Source organism: Rhinolophus sinicus, chromosome 3 (assembly GCF_057876585.1).
Source record: "Rhinolophus sinicus isolate RSI-liver-muscle chromosome 3, RSI-T2T, whole genome shotgun sequence".
Taxonomy (NCBI): Eukaryota; Metazoa; Chordata; class Mammalia; order Chiroptera; family Rhinolophidae; genus Rhinolophus; species Rhinolophus sinicus.
This window is the reverse complement of record NC_142503.1, coordinates 51001086-51022564: the sequence shown is the minus strand read 5'-3', so window position 1 is coordinate 51022564 and position 21479 is coordinate 51001086. Positions and strand designations below refer to the sequence as shown.

General features: G+C 35.5%; 1 protein-coding gene across 1 annotated transcript in view; it reads right to left on the bottom strand.

The window, feature by feature from the left end:
- Window positions 1–21479, bottom strand: part of JMY (junction mediating and regulatory protein, p53 cofactor) — an 85539-nt gene that overhangs the window by 47586 nt on the left and 16474 nt on the right. The window contains exon 2 of the mRNA XM_019728183.3: window positions 6705–6878. Coding sequence (XP_019583742.2) covers window positions 6705–6878 — 174 coding nt within the window. The remainder of the gene's footprint in view (window positions 1–6704; window positions 6879–21479) is intronic.

Below are 21479 nucleotides of genomic sequence, written 5' to 3'. Positions count from 1 at the left end.
AATAGACTAAAGAATAAAGGTCCAACTCCACAGCATTCTAGCTCCTGACCACCTTTCTTTTCATCTCCTACAAAACACCTTAGACCCAAGGCATAAACATTCCCACCCTATGGTGTAACTAAAATAGCAGGCTTTGCAGTCAAACACACATATACTTCAATCTCAGCCATACCACTTACTGGCATCCACCAATGGTACTAAACTGGTATGATGATTCAGTAATTTGTTTTAATAACTTATTGTGACTAAAAGCACAAGTATTTTGCCTGTTCACTATACCACTGTTTTTATATAATCTCTATCTGGAATATTCTCAATTCTATATAGACATAGGTACTACTTCCTAATGAATTCTTATTCATTCTTCAGTAGTGAAGCTCTCGATAAGCCCTTTTCCCATTTATCTTTAGGCAGTGTTAATCACCCTATCTTGTGTGCCTCTACATAAACTTGTAGTACATATTGTTCATTTATTTTTCTTTTTCAAATATCCTATTTATTGATTGACAATTTACATGCAACAAACTGTACCCATTTCAAGTGTAAATTTTAACAAATTTTGACAAATTTATATACCCAAGAAAAAGTCACTATAATTAAGATTTGGAGCATATCAATCGCTCCAAAGGATTCTGTTATACCTGCTTCTTCTCATTCAATCTCCCCTGCTCCACCCCCAGCAACAACTGTTTAGCTTTCTGTCAGTATAGATCAGAAAGATCATTTCTAGAATTTCATGTAAATAGAATCACAGTTTATACTGTCTGGTGTCTTTTGCTCACCATAAGTTTTAGTCAACTATTTTACTAAGATTTGATTTACATACAATCAAGTGAATCCATTTAAATACTCAATTTGATGAGTTTTGATAGCTGTATACCAGGGGTGTCCAAACTGTTTTCAACATTTTTTACCAAGGTCCATATGCGGTAAAATACACAAACAGCTGGGCCATTCACTCGAGGTGACGTACGTATTGCCTCACCTGGTTTATTTAAGTAAACTAAATATATTTTTGGAATTTGCTGCGGGCCAATAAAAAATGGACACCCCTGCTGTATACACTCAAGAAACAACCACTACAATCAAGATGCAGAACACTTCTATCATCTCCAAGAGATTTTTCATGCCCCATGCTGTCCATCCCTTCACACAGTAGTACATGGTCTTTTGTATTTCTCTTCTTTGACTTAGCATAACTTTGGGATTTATCCATGTTGTCTACCAATAGGTAATTCCTTTGCATTGCTGAGTATTGTTCTATTATATGGAAACATCATATTCTGTTTATCCATTCACCTGTTCGTGGTCACTTGGGTTGTTCCAGTCTGGGGCTACTGTGAATAAAGTTGTCATGAAAATTAGTGTGTAAATCTTTTGTTATGATGCTTTCATTTCTCTTATATAAATATCTAGTAGTTGAACAGCTGAGTTGTCAAGATATGTTTATGTTTAATTTTTGAAGAAACTGCCAACTGTTTTCCAAAATGGTTGCACCACTTTAAAATTCTGCTAGCAACTATGAGAATTCCAGTTACTCTGTATCTTCACCAGCCCTTGTGAGTGCCAAAATTTTTAATTATGTTCATTCTAACGGGTGTATAACTATATCTTATTATGGTTTTAATTTGAATCTCCCTGATGACCATGCTGAGCATCTCTGCATGTGTTATTAGCCATTTCTTTAAGTGTCTTTAAAAATATTTAGCCCATTTTCAAAATATTTGGTTTTTGTCTTATTAAGCTGTACACTTCTTTCTCATGTGTACCATAAGTATTTTCTCTCAGTCTGTGGCTTGCCTTCTCAATTTCTTAATAATCTTTCAAAGAGCAAAGGGTTTAATTATGGTAAAGTCCAAGTTACCAATTTTATTTAGTTTATGGCTCAAATTGTCTGCATCCTATCTAAAACACTTTTGTTTTTAATTCCCAAAGATGGTAAAAACTTTCTCCTGTGTTTTTCTATATAAGTTTTATAGTGTGAGCTTTATGTTTGGTCTAAGATAGATCTCCAATTAACTTTTGTGTATGGTATAAGGACTGAGGTTCATCTTTTTTTATGTGGGTATCCAGTTCTAGTACCATTTATTGAAAAGAGTTATTTTCCCAACTGAATTTCCTTGTCACCTTTGTGGAACACCTTGAGCATATAACCATGGTCTATTTTTGAATTCTGTTCTGTTCCATTGATTTATATGTCTTTTCTATGCCAATACCACATTGTCTAGATTCTCTATCTTTTTAGTAAGTTTTGAAATCAGGTAATATAAGTCCTCCAAGTTTTATCTTTTTCAAAATTGTTAAGGTAGTTCTAGGTTCTTTGCCTTTCCATATAAATTTTATAATTAGCTTATCGGTTTCTAAAAAAAAAATACTGGAATTTTAACTTGAATCCACAGATCAATTGAGAACTGAATCTTCCAGTCTATTAATGGGGTCTATTTCTTCATTCATTTAGGGATGCTTTGATTTCTCTCAGCAAAGTTTTGTAATTTTCAATTTACAGGACTTTTATATATTTTGTAAAATTTATCCTTAAAATAGTTCGTATTCAGAGATGCTAAATTAAATGGTATTTTAAAAATTTTTAATTTTTAGTTTCATATCTAGCAATAGAAAATGCAACTGAATTTTTAATATTGCCCTTGTAATTAAACTTACATATTATTTCTGGTAGCTTCAAGATTCCTTAAGATTTTTTTTACATTCATGATCATGCAATCTACAAATAAAGAGCTTTGCTTTTTCCTTTCCAATTTATATGCTTTTTTTTTTTCTTGCCTTATTGAATTGGCGAGAGTAGACAATCTTGCCTTGTTCCCAATCTTAGCGGGACAGAATTCAGTCATTTACCATCATGTCTGATGTTAGACAGGCTTTTCATACAAAGCCCTTAATCAGGTCAAAGTAGTTCTCCTTTCCTCCTAGTTTGCTGAGCTTTTATGATGAACAAGTACCAAAATTTCTCAAATGATTTACTGCAGCTGTAGAAATAATATTGTTTTTTCTCCTTTATTTTGATAATATGGTGAGTTACACTGATTTACTTTTTAATGTTAAGGCAACCTTGTATTTCTGAGATAAACCCTAGTTATAGTATGTCATCCTTTATATAGATTACTGGATCCTATTTTTTAATATTATGTTAATGATTACTGCATCTACATTCATGAGGGATGTTTATCTGTAATTATCTTTTTTCTGTAAATATCATTTGGTTTTGGTATCAGGATAATGCTGGCCTCAAAAGTGAGTTGGGAAGTATTCCCTACTTTGTTTTCTGAAAGAGTTTGTTTACAATCGGTATTACTTATTTCTTAAATGTTTGATAAATCCTCCAATGATGCCATCTGGAACTGGAATTTTCTTTGAGGGAAGATTTTAAATTATGAATTCAATTTTGTTAATATAGGGCTGTCGAAATTTTTCGACTTCTCCTTAAATCCGTTTTGATAGTTTGTATTTTTCAAAGAAGGTGTCCATTTCATCTAAGTTGTAAAATTTATCAGCACAAATTTGTTCATATTCTCTTCTGAGCCAATTAAAATCTGTAGAATCTGTACCAATAGCTGTACTTCCAGTACTAACATTGATATGTGGTTCTCTTTTTTAAAAATCAATTTAGCTAGGTTTACAAAATATATTTAAAATTTTTTAAATATTCAGTTTTTGGTTTCATTGATTTTAATTACTATTTTTTCTTTTTCATTGATTCCTACTCTTAATTTATTTTTTTTTACTTTTATTTAACTTTGGGTTTAATCTGCTCTTTTTCCTTGCTTCTTAAAAGTAGAAGCTTAGATAATTGATTTTAGACCTTTCTTCTTCTCTAATAAGTACTCAAAACTATAAATTTCTCTATAAGCACAGCTTTAGTTTCATCCCTTGATATCTTGTCAAGGGTTCAGGTTGAAATTTTATGAACCTAAGGTTATTCATGTCCCAGAAACACAAAGAAAAGACATGAATAACCAAAAGAAATCATGAAAAGAAAAACCTCAGAAAGAAATAAGTCCTTCCAGTTAGTCCTGCCAGACTGTATTAGGCTCTACACAGGGCAATTGTTTCTGGGACACTGGAGCACTGAAATTTTGGACTAATAATAACCACTGTAGACTAGTACTTAGAAAAAGCATTTATAATACCGTCAATCCAACACACATCCTTTCTTCTGGCATTTAAGAAAATAACATTCCATTAGAGTAAGTCTAAATACTAATAACACTATAATTGATATAAATATACCTTCAACTGCTTTCTAAATTGATGACTGATTAGCTTAGTGCACACAACATACACCACACCAATAGAACTACTGTCAGAGTGAAATCTTGCTCTAATTTAGGCACCAGCTTACTAAAAAGATCTTACTAAATTGAGATTCAAAGATTAATTTCAAAGTTTGTGCCAGAAAGATATTTTATTAATAAAGCTAGCCTGACACAAATACATTTTAAAACACAGAAACAAATGTTCCAATTATAAGTTGTTGACTGTAAGTTATCTTCAGAAAAACGAAATATCTCAATGGCAAACGCTAACATAGCAATATTGCACAAAATAAGTAATAGTTTTTAGTACAACTTATAACAAATACTTTACGAATTCAATTATAACTGCTCTTTTACGGAGTATGAATTTACTTAAAAGTACCTAGTAAAAACAAAAAATAAAATAAAAAACCAAAAATATACTCTTTGAAATCAGAGACTTGAATTTGAGTACTGTACAAGTTCTGCCACTTACAAACTAGCTGTGAACAAGTTACATAAATCATCCCAATCCAATATTAGTTTTCTTATCTATGAAGTAGGGACAATGAGAGCACCTAAATTACAGGGTTGTTGTAAGGATTAAATGAGCTATTTTATGTAACAGCACCATTTAACACACTTGTCTAATACACTGAGCTTGCAAACTGCATCTAGTTGTTTACTAATACTTCTATTTAATACTCCATAAAGAAAAAAAAGAGTAGTCATAGTTGAGGGGGCCTTTGAGGGGCAATATCACAGAAAAAGAAATATAGGAAAATACCAATCTACCTTTAAAAAAGTTATAAATTTTAAAAATATGTTGTCTGTTCCTCCTCATCTGTACTGCTTCCCAGGAAAAATGGAGCACTAAGTGATGCTAGTGGACAGATAACACAGCCTGATAAGCAGGTTCAGTCAATTTGCTCATGTTAATACTCAACACAAATCTTGGTATAATTAACATGGAAGTAAAAATGCACACCGATTCTGACAGTCAATGATGAGCTGTACAGATTATGTCTGCTAGACATCGCAGCCTAGTCTAGAAGTAGGTGGGACCCCCACGTCATCCAGTTCATTCCTGGCCTTCTGGTCAAGTGCTTGATGAACAAACATCTATAGTTCATTTCAAAAATTGAGGAAATTCTAGTGTCTAAAAATTATTGCTTAGTTATAAGTTACCATTTTAACCAAAATGCTGTGGACAAAAACAGGGGCTCTATGGAAAGTAATCTGACATGATGCTCTGATCATAAATTCCTAACTGGGCAGGTCATGGTGGGTAGCCAGGCCCCAGGCACATAACATTTTAGTAAAAGGTTTCTTTGCCTTAAACAAACCCTGTCCACTGTTTCTGTGCATCTAGGTTAACACACCTTTGAAATAAGCCACCCTAAGGAGAGCACATAATCTTGTTAACTGTCCTGTAGTCCAATTCCCACCTTGCTCTATCCCACCTCCATGTATCTTCCAGTCCAGCCTTAACTTCAAATGCATAAAAGCTGCAAAACTGTTCTTGTCCAGAGCATTTATGTCTTGTTCCCCAGCATAAGGTTGGTTCAAATGAACTTATAAAAATGCTCTACAGGTTTGGAGGTTCCTTACGTCGACAATACCAAGTTTATGATACAACTCACTGACAACCCAATATTTTTCAAAAGCATTAATAAAATCGGTGTGTCAAATGGGGCACCAAGTTTGTCTGCTCTATATTTTGATTCATTAGTAAAAAGAAAAAAGACACACAGACATGCTTTACCTTGTTATAATTTTTCAAATACTCATCCTTGCTCCCAAGCATAAAGTTCTCAGAATAATTGCTGATTTCTTAAATACACATTTCTTATATGTTGTTCCAACTTAATCCATTTTGCAAAACACAATTTTTATGTCCTAGTTCAGCAACATTTCCATGTGAATTAAACACAGTAAAACTTATCTGAGGTCAGCTGTAAAACCAAACCCTTAAAACACTTCCCTCAAAAACTGTAATATATACTTTATACATGAAAATTAAATGTCATAAATTTTAAAGCTCTACCATTAAATCCTTGCAACTTTCAAAACAAGGTTTACTGAAAACAAATATCCCAAAACTTCTGGTAAAGAAGTCTAGAACTACATGGTACCCAAAATATTAAAAGGGAGACAGGAGTAAAGGGAAAGGAAAAGTAAAGGAAGGGCGGGGGCAAATGGGGAATCTCTCAATGTATTTACAGCTGTACTTTCTAGACTGCTCTTAATCCTGGCTACTCAGCAGAATCACCTTTTGAGATAACTTTAAAATGAGGTGTTCAGGCTGCATTAACCCAAACCTACCAAAGTAGAATCTTTGGGGATAAAGAACCAGGTATCTTTAAAAAGCTCCTCCAGTAATTAAAATGCATAGTCAGGCCAGGTCAAAAACTATAAAACAGGCAGGTTACTATTTAGGTTTTAAATAAATACCTTGATCTGCTGTCTTCGTAGCATGGCGAGTTCTCTCATGTCTCGGAATGGCTGTAGTAAATACTGATAGAGTTCAGTCGTGGCTTCTGCAAGCCTGCTGTAGGCTTCATCCTCCAGCTGATACAAGTCCAGAAGCTCCACCATGCTCTCTGTATTTTTGTGCTTATCCAAGAGCTGTGGAACGAGAAAGTTTCATTACAAAGAAACCCGATTATAAGAGCCTATAAATACTTGCTTTTAACTCCCTATCATCTCAGGACCTGGGGACCCTGGAACACAGAAGTAAGATGCCTCACTCATCTCCATGCCTCAGCTGTCTTATTATTCAAGATCACTGCCTAAATTATCCTTTCAAACCGCTTTCACTATGTTATTCTTGTTCTCTGTATTTTGTAGGTGTCCACAGTATCTGCCTAGCCTTAACTAATCAAAAATATTTTTCCATGATCTAGTACCTTTCTCCATATTTATTTAAAAATTTATTACTAATCTACAAAGTAATTTTATCAATTCTTGCCAATATTATTTTACTAATTTCCCCAAAGCTTCTTGACATTCCCTTCCTCTTCCCAATTTGGGATATTACCTCAATAATTCTTCAACTCATGCCTATTGCTTCCTTCAAAATCTAGGTGAAAAAAAAAAACAGCTCAACTCTACTGAAAAGTTTAAGATTGACTATAACAGATGTTTATAACTCTTACTTTGCATTCCTTGGTACTTACATATGTCTGTATGCGTGTATGCGTGTGTGTGTGTGTGTACATTCATTCATTCATTCATCTATTCCTCAACAAATATGAACTGAGCATCTAAAACGTTAGGCACTGGGCTAGGAGCTGGGTATACAAAAACATGGTCCCTCTCCTTATGGAGCTTACAGCATAGCTCCATTTAAAAAAAGGTACAAACAGTAATAAATGTCATGAAGATTATTTTAAGTTTTAAAAGTATAAAAGTAACACAATGGGTTCCATGATGGTTCCGTGAGAAAGAATAGGAGGTGGGGAGATGGTGTTACATAAACGGCAACCTACTTTAGAGCAGGTAGAGAAAAGCTCATCCAAGGATGCTTAAGCTGAAATTTAAAGAACCTCTGAAAGAACCATATAGTAAAGAAAATATTTTATATACTTATTCTTGGTGTCTTGGTGATAGTCTCATCTGCCCAAAGGCACAAAATTCTGCTATTCTTTCTCATACCTGAAGTTTCCATTACCATTTTCCTTCCCCAACTTCTTGCTTTAGTTATCATACTTTGTTGTACATGTACGTATGATTGTGCTGAATTTAGACTTCAGATTCACTTCCTGCCCAGGTTCTTGGCCCAAAGTGCAGCAGCACCTAGGCATTTAGTATTCTTCCTACTATATCATTAATAATCATGATAAATCAGACAATCTACATCAAAGTGCTTTTGTAACGACAAAGTACCATATAAATATTAGTTACCATTCTATTGTTTTAAGGTTATTGTAATTCTAACTTTCACGACTAATATGGAGAATTTCCACTTCTGGTATTGACTGAATAGTTCCTATTAGACCAACTCTCCCTCAGATAACAACTATAAAATCTGGGCAAAATATTAAACAACTACATGAAGACACTGTAGTGTGACCAAAAGCAAGTAAAAACTGGAGGAGTCATCAACACTTGGAAGAAGGGAAAGCCCTAAGTGCATTTTTACTTCTGGCTTTTAGCCTGTGGACAGGCCCAAGTGGCTGCCAAAAGAGCAAAGTAGTGTGGCTAAAACACAGACAGAAACCCACAATCTTGGCAGCTTGAAGAATAAGAGACTAGAGTTTGGAATAATCACAACAGTTACAGAAAATGCTGAAAAGGAGAAAGCCAAAGGAGGAATTCCCAAATTTGTATATAAATAAACTCAAATTTCAGGCTGATTACTGAAACAAGGATGTACAGGACAGGCTCTAAGCACTGCAGCTAAGCATAAAATCTTAATATTTTAGCTCTGCCCTCTGCAAGGAAGGCAGAGTTTACAGTTTGAACTAATCAAATTAACTGTGCTAAAATAAAACTAAAAATCAACACTCTCTGAAGGAATATAACACAATCCAAAGACTTACAAGATATCATTTACAATGTCCACAATACAATCCAAATGTAGCAGATCTACAAAGAAATAGGAAAACAAAACTCAGCACTCAAAAGGCAATCCATGGAGACCAACTACAAGATGAAACCAATCTGGATTTCGCAAAGATTTTAAAGCAGTTACTATAATGATGCTAATGAACACAAAGGAAATATGGTCATAAAGAAACATAAAAAAAAAAAAAAAAAAAAACTCAAAAGAGAAAAAGAAACTTTAAAAACGGAACTGAAAAATACAGTATCTGAAGTAAAAACTTTGCTGGATGGACACAGAGTATGGTTGTAAAGACAAAGAGTCAGTGAACTTGAAGACAGACTAAGAGTAAGTAGCCAGTCTGAAAAAGAGCAAAAAATGAACAGAGCCTCAGGGATCCATGGGACAATACTGAAAGGTCTAAAGATACATTTAGTTGGAGTTCCAGCAGAGGACAAAATGGGACACAAAAATTCAAAAAATAATGGCTAACACCCAGCCCCAATATGGTAAAGATATCAATTTATTCAAGAAGCTCCAAGAATCCCAAGCAGTAACCCAGAAAACTAGGATCACAGTCAAACTATTGAAAATCAAATATAAAAGAGAAAATCTTAAAAACAGCCAGAGAAATATAACACAGCACATAAAGAGGAACACATATATTTGAATGCTGACTTCAAATCAGAAATGATGGGGAAGAGACAGCAGTGATGTGACATCTTTAAAATGCTGAGAAGGAGAAGAAAAAAACAAAACTACCAGTTAATCCGGAATTCCACTCCCAAAAAAACTACCTTTGAAGAACAAAGTAGACATATTTCTAGATAAAAGAAAACCAAGAGACCTCATCAGTAGACTGACACTATTAAGTACTTTTTTTAAAAAAAAATTTTTATAAGATTTTTTCAGGATGAAGGGAGATGATACAAATGAAAGCTCAGATTTTTCAGAAAAGAAAAAAGAATATTAGAAATGGTAAATAAGGAAATATAAAAGACTATTTTTCTCCTCTGAATTTCTGTAAAATACATGAGTGTTGAAAACAAAAATGTTAATACTATATTGTGAGGTTAATAATGTATGTGACTATAATACATATGACACCTATAGCACAAAGGACAGGGTAGAAAGGGACCTATATGGACACACAAAGGTTATGTTTAATGTAATATGGCACAATATTAATTTGAATAAGTATGGTATAATCTCTGTGGCAAACACTAAAAGAATAATAATGTAAAAAAGCACAGCTATGAACTCAAGAGATTAAACTGTAAAAAATATTAAAGGAACACGTAAGAAAGTAAGACAGGAGTCAGAGAGAAAGAAAACACAGAGGATAAAAACAGAAAACAAACAGTCCTAAATATAATCTTGTCAACAATTACATTAAATGTAAATTGACTAAAATACTAATTTAAAGGTAGATAATGTCAGGATGAATAAAAAACAAGACCCCCAAGAGATGAATTTTAAGTACAAAGGTAATTAGAAAGCAAACAGTAAAGCATAAGAAGGCTGGGGGTTCTATATTAATTTCAAATAAAGTAGATTTCAAGGTATAGAGTATTACCAGATATAAGGCAGAATATTCCATAATGACAACGGGTCAATTCATGAGGAAGACAACAATCATAAATGTGTATGTGTATACCTAATAACAGACCTTCAAAGTATATGAAGCAAAAATTAAAGAAAGGAGGAAGCAAATTCACAAAGTTGGAGATATTAGCACTTACAGCAATTGAAAGGACTAGAAAAAATTAAATAAAAACAAAAATCTGAATAACAACATCAACCATCTTAACCTAATTAACATTTATTAACAATTACATTCAGCAATTGCAAAAAATATTCTTTTTTAAGTGCATATGTTATACAATACCAAGATAGACCATACGTTGAGTCATAAAACAAATTTCAAACATTTAAAAGGATTGACAGAGTGTATGTTTTCTGATCACAATGGAATTAAAATATCTGAAAATCCTCAAGCATTTGGAAATTAAACAACATGCTTATTAAAAACCCACATGTCAAAAGAATGAATCAAGAGATATTAAGAAAATATTTTGAACTGATTAATGAAAATACAACCTATCAAAATTCATATGACAGTTTCTAGTCCAGCAGGTAAGGAGCTTGAAAGTCATCACTCCCATCCACATAACAAAGCTAATCAAATTGAAAATCAGCAACTCTTCTTAGATCCATCATAGAATTGAGATCACAGGGTAAACAGCTTCACCCATAATTGGCAAGACAGGTGGATACAGAGAATCACAACTAACTGGGGCAGAAGCACAAGAACAGAAACCTCTGTGTGGAACCAATATTGGAGTAGGGATACCTAAACTGTAATTGATAAATTGAGAGACTCAGTATGGACTAGTGTGAGCATTAAAGACTGCAGGGCTGCTCCTACAGTTTTTTGTTTTACCTCCATGAGCTCTATCAGAGTCTCACAATGACATTGGAGGTTGAAAAACCTCCTTCTACGTCTGGCAGGCTAAGGGGTAAAGTAGCCTTTTTGAAATATGCATGGGTTATCTGTTCTTCTTAACAAGGCCTGCCTATTTTACCTACCTAATCAACCTAGGGGAAAGAAATGCCCAACTCCAGATCTCTAGACTGCCTGTCTTGCCTAAGTGGTGGGGTGTGGGAGGGGACTGAGAAGTATTTGTGAAGGTGACAGCTCAAGGGCACAGGTGCACTGAAAGACTGAAACCTAACGTCATGCAGGGTGTGTTGTGCAGGGCGGCCTGCGGGGTCTCTGGTCCTGCTTCCCACATAAGAATGCAGGAAATGGTGAAGCCAAAAAGGAACACCAACAGAGCCATAGATAGGGGAGTCATACCACTATATTCTCACTGGAGGCTGGAGCCACACGACCTGCAACCTGCTGTCCGCTTCTCTGTCTGCCAACCAACCGACTCTCCAACCAACACAGCCGCGGCAGTTGTATCAGTGGCTAATGGCTAACTGGTTACAGCTGATGGCCAACTAGCCACAACTGACGGCCATCTACCACCCGAGCCAGCACCTCTCCACTGTGAGGCCGAGAGCCTGGAAACTGCTCTCTGGGACTCTGTCCCCACAGGGTGTCATGCAGGGTCTCAGCTCCCACTCCCCACATAAGAACGCAGGACATGGTGAGGCCAAAAAGGAATACCCACGGAACCATAGATAGGGGAGTCATACCACTATAGTCTCACTGGCGGCTGGGTTGGAGACACAGGAAGCAGGAGCCACACGATCCACAACCCTCCGTCCACTTCTCTCTGCCAACCCACCTCACTTGCTAGCTGCAATCCACGCTTACTAGCTCAGCCACCATCTTCTTGCTGGCCCCCATCTGCTGCTAGCGTAGCCACAGCAGTTATATTAGTGGCCAATAGCTCACTGGTTACAGCTGACGGCCAACTAGCCACAGTTGATGGCCATTTACTACCCAAGTGAGCACCTTTCCACGTGACGGCGAGAGCGTGGAAACTGCACTCCTGGCTCTGTCCCCACACCTAATCAAAGATCTATAATTAGTACTTCCTCAGCCCCTAATACCTTACTAGATCAGTAGGGCTCCTGTATAACAGGGGAATAAAAAGGAAAAAACTGCATATCTTTGAGCTTATTTTAGAACTAGGGAAATCCAAAATAACAGGGGAGACAAAAACAAAGCCACCAGAGGAAATTTCAGCCTCTGACACATACAGCTACTACCTAAAATAACAGTCTAAACTCTAGCTAAACCAAAAAAAAAAAACACCTCACATTAAAGGCATATTTACTTCAGCTCCTTTAACCTAATACATCATGTAAAGTTTTCAATAAAAAATTTCAAGGCATATTAAAAACAGTTTGAAGAGACAGCAAGCATCAGAACCAGACTGAGATATAGCAGGGATGTGGGAATTATCAGACTGGGAACTTAAAACTATGATTAATATGCTAAAAGATCTCATGGAAAAAATAGACAACATGAAAAACAGATAGGTAACGTAAGCAGAGTTGGAAATACTACAAAATAATCAAAAGGATACACTAGAAATCAAAAATACTAACAAAAATTTTTAAATGCTTTTGATGGGCTTATCATCAGACTGAAAACAACCAAAGGAAAAAAATTAGTGAGTGAGCTTGAATCGAAGGAATGTCAACTGAATGCAAAGAGAAAAAGAATATAAAAGAACAGGCTATCCAAAAAGCATTAGACAATTGCCTCTGAAAGGATGAGAAGTATGAGGCCTGACAACTAAGTTCACGAATTTGCCACCAAACACTGTACAAACAGCTCGGTAAGGTTTCATAACCTTAGTATATCACTGTCTCACAGCTGTGTTCATGCCGACATGTGGTGGTGTCTTGCTGAGTGGCGTTCATTAGTGTTGTTGCGTGTTTTTGTGTAACGTCACGAGAAAGTCTGAGCTTGAATTAGAGCAGCGAACAAACATTAAATTTCTTGTTAAATTTGGCAAGAGTGGAAGTGAAATCAGGGACGTGTTAGCCCAAGTTTATGGGGATAATGCCATGAAGAAAATGAAGTGTACAAATGGATTAAACATTTTTCTGAGGAGCGAGACGCATCACTGATGAAGAGAGGTCAGGGCAGGCAGTAATGAGCAGAACTGATGAAAACATTGCAAAAATTCTTAGAATTGTGCATCAAAATCATCAGCTGACTGGGAGAAGCATAGCAGACCAAGTAAACATCAATAGAGAAACAAGAAAATCTTAACTGAAAATCTTGGCATGAGAAAGGTGTGTGCAAAAATGGTCCCAAAGGAGCTCACCAATGAACAAAAGCAAAGAAGAGTCGAAGTTTGCCAAGACCTTTTGGAGAGGCAAGATGATGTTTTGGGCCGTGTTATCATTGGTGATGAAACATGGGTATATCAATACAACCCCGAAACAAAGCATCAAAGTGCACACTGGACATCAGCCAGTTTTCCACGACCAAAAAAGTTCCATCAGTCCAAATCAAAGTCAAAACGATGTTGCTAACCTTTTTTAATATCAGAGGAATTATTCATTATGAATTTATACCAAATGGACAGTTAACCAAGTTTACTATTTGCAAGTGCTGAAAAGGCTAAACGAAAAAAAGATGAAGAGTGAAAAAGTTTGACGAAAACAACCTGAACTTTTCACCAATTCATGGCTCTTGCAAAATGACAATGCACTGGCTCATACAGCACTGTCTGTGAGGGACTTTTTAGCCAGTAAACAAATAACTGTATTGAAACATCCTCCCTACTCACGTAATCTGGCACCCAGTGACTTCCTTTTTGACCTGAAGATAAAGGAAATATTGAAAGCAAGACATTATGATGATATTCAGGACATCAAGGGTAATACAACAACAGCTCTGATGGCCATTCCAGAAAAAGAGTTCCAAAATTGCTTTGAAGGGTGGACTAGGCACTGGTGTGGGTGCATAACTTCCCAAGGGGAGTGAGTACTCTGAAGGTGACCATAGTGATATTCAGCAATGAAGTATGTGGCACTTTTTCTAGGATGAGTTCATGAACTTAATTGTCACACTTTGTACATAAACCCTCTCTTTAGAAACCATGAAAGAATAGAGTGAAATAATTAAAGAATTTAAAAGAAAAAAACCCCAATAACCTACAATTTTGTATCCAGTGAAATTACCTTCAAATTGAAGGAGACATAAAGACTTCCTCGGGCAAACAAAAATCGAGGGAATTTGATGTCATAGACCTGTCTTGCAAGAAATATTAAATTTGTCAGAAAGAAGGAAAATGATATAGGTCAGAAACCTAGATCTAAATAATAAAGGAAGAAAGTTAGAGAAGAAACAAATGAAGATAAAATAGCATATCTTCTTATTATTCTTAATTGATCTAACATAACAGTTTGTTCAAAATAGTAGCCATAACGTATTAAATGATTATAGCTTATTGATAAAGTGAAATGAGTGACAGCAACATTAAAAGGAACAAGAGGGAAGAATCTGGAATACCCTGTTATAAGGTACCAGGTACTACATATTTGAAAGAAAGCTTGGATTAGTTGCAAACTCAAGGGCAACCACTAAAAAAGTTTAAAAAGTATAACTGATATGCTAATTGAGAAAAAATAAAATAATATAAAATGCTCAATTAAAACCAAAGGCAGAAAAAGAGTGAAAGACAAAAAACAAGGCGATGAATAGAAAATAGTAAAAAATATGGCAGATTTTAATTCAACTGTATCAATAATCACTTTAAATACCAGTAATCTAAATATACCAATTAAAAGAAACTGTCAGGTCAGATAAAAAAACAAGATCCAAATATATGCCATCTAGAAGAAACTCACTTTAAATATAAAGACACAGATAGATTAAAAGTAAAGGGATGGAGAAAGATATACCATGCTAATACTTATCAAAAGAAACTGGAATAGCTATATTAATTTCATACAAAGCCAACTTCAGAGCAAGGAAAATTATCAGGATAAAGAGGAGCATTATGTAATAATAAAAGGGCTAATTCTCCAAGAAGACATATTAATCCTTAATGTATATGTGCCTAGTAACAGAGCATCAAAATACCTGAGGTGAACACTGACATAACTGCAACGAGAAAACGATGAAGCCACTATTATAGTCAGACACCAAGACCCTCCAATCAGTAATGGACAGTCCAACAGGCAGAAAATCAATAAGGGCAAAGTTGAACTGAACAGCATCATCAATCACCTGGATATAACTGATATCTATTAATTATTTCATCCAATAACAGAATACATATTCTTCTCAGACTCACATGGAACATCCACCAAAAGAGACCATGTTATGGGCCATAACACACTTTAAAAAATTTAAAAGAACAATTATACAAAATATGCTCTCAAGACTACAATGGAATTACACTAGAAATCATTAATAAAGATTGCTGGAATGCCCCCAAATACCTGGAGATTAAACAACACACTTTTAAATAATACATGGGTCAAAGAAAAAGTAAAGAGAAAGTTTAAAATATTTTCAACCAAATGAAAATTAAAACACAACTTTTCAGAAACTTTGGGATTTAGTAAAAGCAGTGCTTAGAGGAAAAATTATAGCACAGAATGCATACATCAGAAATGCTTAAAATAAAAAATCTGATCTTTCACCTTAAGAAACTAGAAAATGAGAAAACTAAATTCAAAGAAAGTGGAAGAGAATGAAATAAAAATCAGCACATAAATCAATGAAATTGAAAAAGGGAAATCAATAGAGAAAAAGAAAAAAAATCAATAGAACCAAAAAAGTCTAGCTTTTTGAAAAGATCAATAAAACTCTAGCATGGTTAACAAAAAAGAGAGAAAGAAGACACAAATTATTAATAATATCCGACATGAAAAACAGGACACCACTACTGATCCCATGGACATGAAAAGAGTAATAAAGGAATATTATGAAAAACTCCATGCCCACAAATTTGACAACTTAGGTGAAATGGACCAATTCCCTAAATAATTCATCTAATAAAAGTCAAAAATAAATAATCTGAATAAGCCTAAATATATTCAAGAAATTGAATCAATAATTAATAACCTTCCAAAATAGAGAGCATCAGGCCCAGGTGAATTCCACCAAACATTTAAGGAAAAAATTATGCCTATTTTCTACAATCTCTTCAAGTAAACAGAAAGAGAGGGAATACTCATTCCACGAGGCCAGCATTGGCCTAATACCAAAACCAAAGATATTACAAGACAACTACAAAGCAACATCTCTTGCGAACACAGATGGAAAAAACCTCAACAAAATACTAACAAACCACATCCCACAGTGTATAAAAAGAATTATATATCAGCAACCAGATGTGATTTATTTTGGATATGCAAGATTGGTTCAATACTCAAAAATCCATTAATGTAATCCATCATATCAACAAGCTAAAGAAGAAAAATCATATAATCATAGCAACAGGTGCAGGAAAAGCATTTCATAAACTCCAACACCCATTCACGATAAAAACTCAACAAACTAGGAATTCAGGGCAAGTTTCTAACTTGATATAGAACATCAACAAAAACCTTAGAGCCAACATCATACATAATTGTGAGTAGGGTTTTCTCAGGAATTATTTTCACTTTCCCATTCCCAAATCCCGAGAAAAGATGGTCGGGAAATCAGGAAAATCGGCTCCTTGAACACAGGTGGTTGGTAATATCAGCCGTCAATTTGTGGAAACGATTCATCATGGAGAACAGAAAACAGTTTATATCTCGGGATTCTGGAATGGGAAAGTGAAAAAATTTCCTGAGAATTGGCGGGAATTCCCACCTGGAAACGCTAATTGCGAGCAACAAGATACTTTCCTGCTAAAATGAGGAACAAGGCAAGGATGTCCCCTCTCAGCACTCCTATTTTAGACTACACTGGAAGTCCTAGCTACAATAAGACAAGAAAAGGAGGGGAAAGTATACAGATTTAGAAGGAAGAAATAAAACTGTTTCTGTTCACAGATGACACCATAGTCTATGTGGTCCAAAAAATCCTTCAAACACCATTTATATTAGTAGGCAGAAAAAAATAAATAATTATTTACGGGTAAATCCAATATATGTACAAGGTCTATACTAAGAAAAGTATACAACCCTCATAAAAGAAATCAAAGATCTAACTATATGGAGAGATATTCCATATATATATAGATATCAATTGGAAGACTCGATATTGTCAAGATGGCAGTTCTTCCCAACTTGATCTATAGACTCAATGCAATGCCAATCAAAATCTCAAAGTTACTATTTGAGTATCGACAAACTGATTCTAAAGTTTACATGAAAAGGCAAAAGACCCAGAATAGACAACAGGATATTGAAGAACAGAGAAGACTGACATTATCCAATTTTATTAGTTACTATAAAGCTACAGTAATCAAGTCAGTATAGTATTGGTAAGAAAACTAATAGATCAATAGAATAGAGTCCAAATAAACCCACACAAATAATCAAGTAATCATTTGTCAAAGGAACAAACAATTCAACGGAAAAAGGCTAGTCTTCAACAAATGGTACGGAATCAACTGGACATGTATCTACATGCAAAAAAAAAAAAAAAAGTGTGCCCCCCCCCCCCCCCCCCCCGTGGCTCAGATGGTTGGAGTGCCCTCTCCTAACTCCAAGGTCACCGGTTCGATTCCCACCTGGGCCAGTGAGCTGCACCCTCTACAGCTAAGATTGTGAACAATGGCTCTCCCTGGAGCTGGGCTGCTGTGAGCAGCGGGAGTTCAGCGTGAGCTGCTATGTGCTGTGGTGAGCGGCCCTGAGCGGCCATGTGCTGCCGAGTGCTGCCCTGAGCGGCCGGCAGCCAGCATGAGCGGCTGGCACGGCAAGAGCTGTCATGAGCTGCTATGAGCGGCCCACCGACAACCGTTGCAGGGGGCGGAGCCCACCATCCCTTGCGGGACCCCAAGAGTTGAACCGGCTACCTTGTGATTGAGAGCCCACTGGCCTTCGGAGTTAGGAGCGTGGAGCTCTAACCGCTTGAGCCACTGGGCCGGCCTGACCTTCATCTTTAGAAGACAGGTACAGAGTGACAAAGTCAGTCTGGTCTTACCATGTTTCCCTGAAAATAAGACCTAGCTGGACCATCAGCTCTAATGTGTCTTTTGGAGCAAAAAATAATATAAGACCCCGTCTTATCTTACTATGATATAAGACTGGATCTTATATAAGACTGGGCCTTATTTTACTGTAAGACCAGGTTTAATATAATATAATATAATATAATACTGGGTCTTATATTAATTTTTGCTCCAAAAGGCGCATGAGAGCTGATGGTCTGGCTAGGTCTTATTTTGGGGGAAACACAGTATCTCCAGCACTGGTCAGCGTCTTATTATCCTCAGTACATGGGCCATTCAATGAAGTTGGATGTTTAAAGGCAACAGCCATTAAAGTCATCAAATTAACACTCTTCATTATGACACGCTTATACTTATTTCTTTAAATTATAACTTGGCCTTTTACTCCTACAAAAAAACAATGAAATGATCATGAAGATAGTCTAGTTCTTTTGACAGAATTCTGCCTATTAATTTAAAAACTGGCAATTAAGCATCTAATTTAGAATAAACTGAAAAACTGCAATAAAAATAGAATTCAATAAGCAGTTATAATTTCTATACAGAAACCAACAGCCCTTTCATAGTAAATACAACCAACAATCAGCAAGGATTCCATTTACAATAGCAACAAAAAGAGAAAAATATTTAGGAATAAACACAAATCTATTAAGAGCCATGTAAAGAAAATATTAAAAGGGACCAAAATATGATGTAAAAAAAACAAAGACTAATAATAAAAATATCAATCCTTACTAAATTAATCTATAAATTTCACACAGTACTAAATAGCCTCTTGATATTTTTTATGGAATAAGGCCAACTTAAAGTTCACATTGAGAAAGAATACAGATATATGAAAATGTACTGCACAATAAGTCTGAATCATTCAAGAAACTGTGTTTGTGATAACTGTCATTTCATCAGGAAAAATAAGATGGATCCCTAACTTATTTATTCCTGACACCAAAATAAATTCCAGCTGGATCAACAATTTAAATGCAAATAACAAAATAATACAAGTACGAGAAGAAATGAGGGTGTTTTTGCTTTAAATAATCTCGTAACGGTGGGGGTAGGGGGTGACTTTTAAAGCATGACGCAAAATCCGGAAACTATAAAAAAAGACTAATAAACTCTGCTACAAAATCTTTAAAATGGCTACAAAGGCATAAAAAATAAAATCAAGAAACATGAAAAAGGGAAAAATACTTGCAACAAATAGACAATTTCTGTAACCAAACAACACGATCAAAACCTGATAAAGAATGGAATGGGTTCATAGAAATTACTCCAGAACAAATGAAGATTCACTCATAAGATAACTGCAAAATAAATTACAAACTAAAACTTTTCATGGATAAGATAAAAAAAGGTTTTGAAAATACAGTTTTATGGTGAAAAGGACGTAAAAACAGAAAGCAATTTAAACAGAATGCACATTTTCTTTGATCCAGCAATTCCTCTTATAAAAATGTATCCTATAGGAATACTTCACTTGTAGGAAAAGATATGCTTTTTTTTTTTTTAATTTTGTTTGTATTCAGCTAACATTTATTTAGAGCCTTTTTAGTATTTTCACATTCATTAGCTCTTGCTTTTTTTTTTTTTTCCCCAAGTCAAGTTGTTGTCCTTTCAGTCTTAGTTGTGGAAGGTGCTGTTAGCTTCAAGTTGTTGTCCTTTCAGTCTTAGTTGTGGAGGGCGCAGCTCAGCTCCAGGTCCAGTTGCCGTTTCTAGTTGCAGGGGGTACAGCCCACCATCCCTTGCGGGAGTTGAATCTGGCAACCTTGTGGTTGAGAGGATGCGGTCCAACCAACTGAGCCATCTGGGAGCTCAGCGGCAGCTCAGCTCAAGGTGCTGTGTTCAATCTTAGTTGCAGGGGGTGGAGCCCACCATCCCTTGCAGGACTCGAGGAATTGAACTGGCAACTTGTGGTTGAGAGCCCACTGGCCCATGTGGGAATTGAACCGGCAGCCTTCGGAGTTAGGAGCATGGAGCTCTAACTGCCTGAGCCACCGTGCAGGCCCAAGATACGCTATTTTAACAGCAAAAACAAAACATCAAGAAGAAAACCTATGCATCAAAACAAGTTCATTTCATGGAGTATTATTTAGCCCTTAAAAGAAATACAGCCTGTTAACAGAAAAAAACCCAAGATGTATACCAGAGTATATAGTATGCTACCATTTGAGTTGTTTAAAAAGTAGGGAGTATATATGTCCTATATATATCTTTGCATAAGTGATAGATTCTGGAAGATACACAAGAAACTCTTACAGGTTGTTACCCCTGAGAAAGGGAACCACAGACAGGAATGAGGGTGGAGGGAGAGAAGATTTACGTTTCATTTACATTTTTTTCAATCATGATCCATCAAGTAAACACATACATATTTTAAAAGGAAAGTTTTTTTTTTTTAATTGGCGTAACATTGGTTAATAACCTTATATAAGTTTCAGGTGTACAAATTGTAATTCAATATCTATATACACTATAGAGTGTTCACAACCAAAAGTCCAGTTTCCATCTGTCACCATATATTTGACTCCTTTTACCCATTTCGCCCTCCTCTCACCTCTCTGGTAACCACCAGTCTATTGTGTATGAGTTTGTTTTTGTTTTGTTTTAACTCTTTTTGTTTTATATTCAACATATGAATGAAACCATGTGGTTTTTGTCCTTTTCCATCTGACTTATCTCACTCAGCATAATATCCTCAAGATCCATCCATGTTGTTGTAAATGGAAGTATTTCATCTTTTTTATGGCTAATATTCCACTGTATATACAGTTGACCCCTGATCAATGTGAGGGTTAGGCACTGACCTGCTGAGCAGCTGAAAATCCATGTGTAACTTAAGTTGGTCCTTCACATACACAGATTCCCAACCTCAGATCAAAAATACTGTTTTTGATCTGTGGTTGTTTGAATCCACAGATTTGAAACCCAGGGATACGGAGGGCCGACTGTACATTTATTGAAAAACATCCTTGTATAAGTGAACCCACACAGTTCAAACCTGTGTTGTTCAAGGGTCAACTGTATACACCACATCTTTATCCATTTTGTCAATTCTATCAATGGACACTTGGGTTGTTTCTATATCTTAGCTAT